Source organism: Pediculus humanus, genomic scaffold, assembly GCF_000006295.1.
Source record: "Pediculus humanus corporis 1103172107451 genomic scaffold, whole genome shotgun sequence".
In the NCBI taxonomy this organism is placed as follows: Eukaryota; Metazoa; Arthropoda; class Insecta; order Psocodea; family Pediculidae; genus Pediculus; species Pediculus humanus.
This window is the reverse complement of record NW_002987071.1, coordinates 1-1,811: the sequence shown is the minus strand read 5'-3', so window position 1 is coordinate 1,811 and position 1,811 is coordinate 1. Positions and strand designations below refer to the sequence as shown.

Genomic DNA, 1,811 nt, shown 5'->3' with positions numbered 1-1,811 from the left:
ACTTGAAGAAGACCAAATCTGTTACCTGTAAGTAAAGAAAAATTTTAATAAAAATTAAAAGAGAGAGAGAGAGAGAGAAAAAAAAATTTTACAATCATACCAATACATATTCTCGGTCCTTCACCAAAATACAAAGCACTTATATTTTCTCTTTTAGATTTTTCTTCTGGAGCGTGTCTCATGGGATCAAATTTTTCTGGATCTGGATATATTTTCGGATCTCTTTGTATTCCGTAAGCAGGTATGAAAACATTTGTTCCTTTTTTAATGACGACATCAGTATCGGGAACTTTATAATCTTTATTACAAATTCGAGTCAATATTGGAAGCGGTGGATATTTTCTTAGTGTTTCTACAAGAGAGAGAGGGGGGGAGGGAGGGGGAAAAAAAAAAAAAGAAAAAATTAATTTTATGAGATTTCCTAAGGAATAAAAACAACATGAAAAAAAAAAAAAAAAACGAGGGAAAAAAATTATACCGCGAATCACCCAATCTAAATAATGCATTTCTGATATTCCTTCGTATGTTATTTTATTATCATATTTTATTAATATTCTATCGATTTCATCGATTAATTTTTCTTGAACGTCTTCGTTTCGAGCTAATTCGTATAAAGCAAAAGTCATTGTTGTCGATGATGTTTCAAAACCGGCCAAAAAGAAAACAAAAGCTTGTGCGGCTGCTTCGTTAAGACCAAATTTCATGTCATCTAAAAATTTTGAATTTATTTTTTTATAATAATAAAAAAAAAAAAAAAAATTTTTTTCAAGTCGCACGGTTAAAAATCTTTAAAAATTAAATAAATCAATTGATACCTGATGATTGAGTATTTTTTTCGTTAATGTCTTCCCCTCCCTCCTTAATATTATCAACATCATCCAATTTACCATTGTTAATTAATTGAATAAGAAGTTGTAAGAAATCGTTTCTCTTTATGTTATTTTTCTGTCTGTATTCTATGGTTTCTTGTACGGCATTTAAAAAAAAATCAGAAACATCTTTTTGAATTATTCGAAGCTAAAATTTAATTATTTAATTAGTTTTTTTTTTTTTTTTTTTTAATTATCTAAAGGAAAACCATATGAGTTTACTTTGTTGAATTTTTTTTTGAGAAAAAAGAATGATGATATATAATAATTTTTTTAAAAATAAATATTGCTTACCCTTAAAATATCAAATAATTCAGGTAAAAGATTAAAAAAAACGACGATAAATCTACGAATACCCTCAGCATCGAAAACTTTTTTCCCATATTTTCGAAATTCAGAATCTGGATTTTTTAATGAATTACTTTCTATACCAAAAGCACATGATGATATTATATCCGTTGTAAATCGACATAAAACTTCTTTAACTTCAATCGAATTCTCTTGTCCGATATGATCTTCCATGTAATTTTTTAAAAGATTTCCACATTCGACCATTAAGGGAAACATATTTTTCATTTTGCCAGAAGTAAACGTTGGTGTTAGTTTAACTCTTAGATTCCTCCATTTGGCACCGGTTAAATTGAAAAGATGTCCTGAATATTAAAAAAAACTATTTATTTTAATTATCTTTAAAAAGTTTCAAATCAATAAATAAATTTTTTTTTTTGTTTAATTTAAAAACTGGTTTTGCATTCCAAAAGTTCAAAGTCTAATGTTCATGCGACATTTAAAACTTACCTGTAAGAGGTTCTCTATTTATATTTGGTAATGGCCCGTGATCTTGAAAATAATCGAAATCCTTTATAAGTATATTTTTTATAATTGTTAAATCCGCGGGTATTAAAATGGGAAATGAAAAATCCAAATTCCAATCATTTTTTT

General features: G+C 26.9%; 1 protein-coding gene across 1 annotated transcript in view; it reads right to left on the bottom strand.

The window, feature by feature from the left end:
- Positions 1–1,811, bottom strand: part of Phum_PHUM098900 (uncharacterized protein) — a gene marked incomplete at its 3' end in the record, with an annotated part of 3,415 nt that extends 1,604 nt beyond the window's left edge. The window contains exons 1-5 of the mRNA XM_002423917.1: positions 1,668–1,811; positions 1,164–1,522; positions 816–1,017; positions 479–679; positions 101–352 (exon numbers count right to left, since the gene is read on the bottom strand). Coding sequence (XP_002423962.1) covers positions 101–352; positions 479–679; positions 816–1,017; positions 1,164–1,445 — 937 coding nt within the window. The 5' untranslated portion in view covers positions 1,446–1,522; positions 1,668–1,811. The remainder of the gene's footprint in view (positions 1–100; positions 353–478; positions 680–815; positions 1,018–1,163; positions 1,523–1,667) is intronic.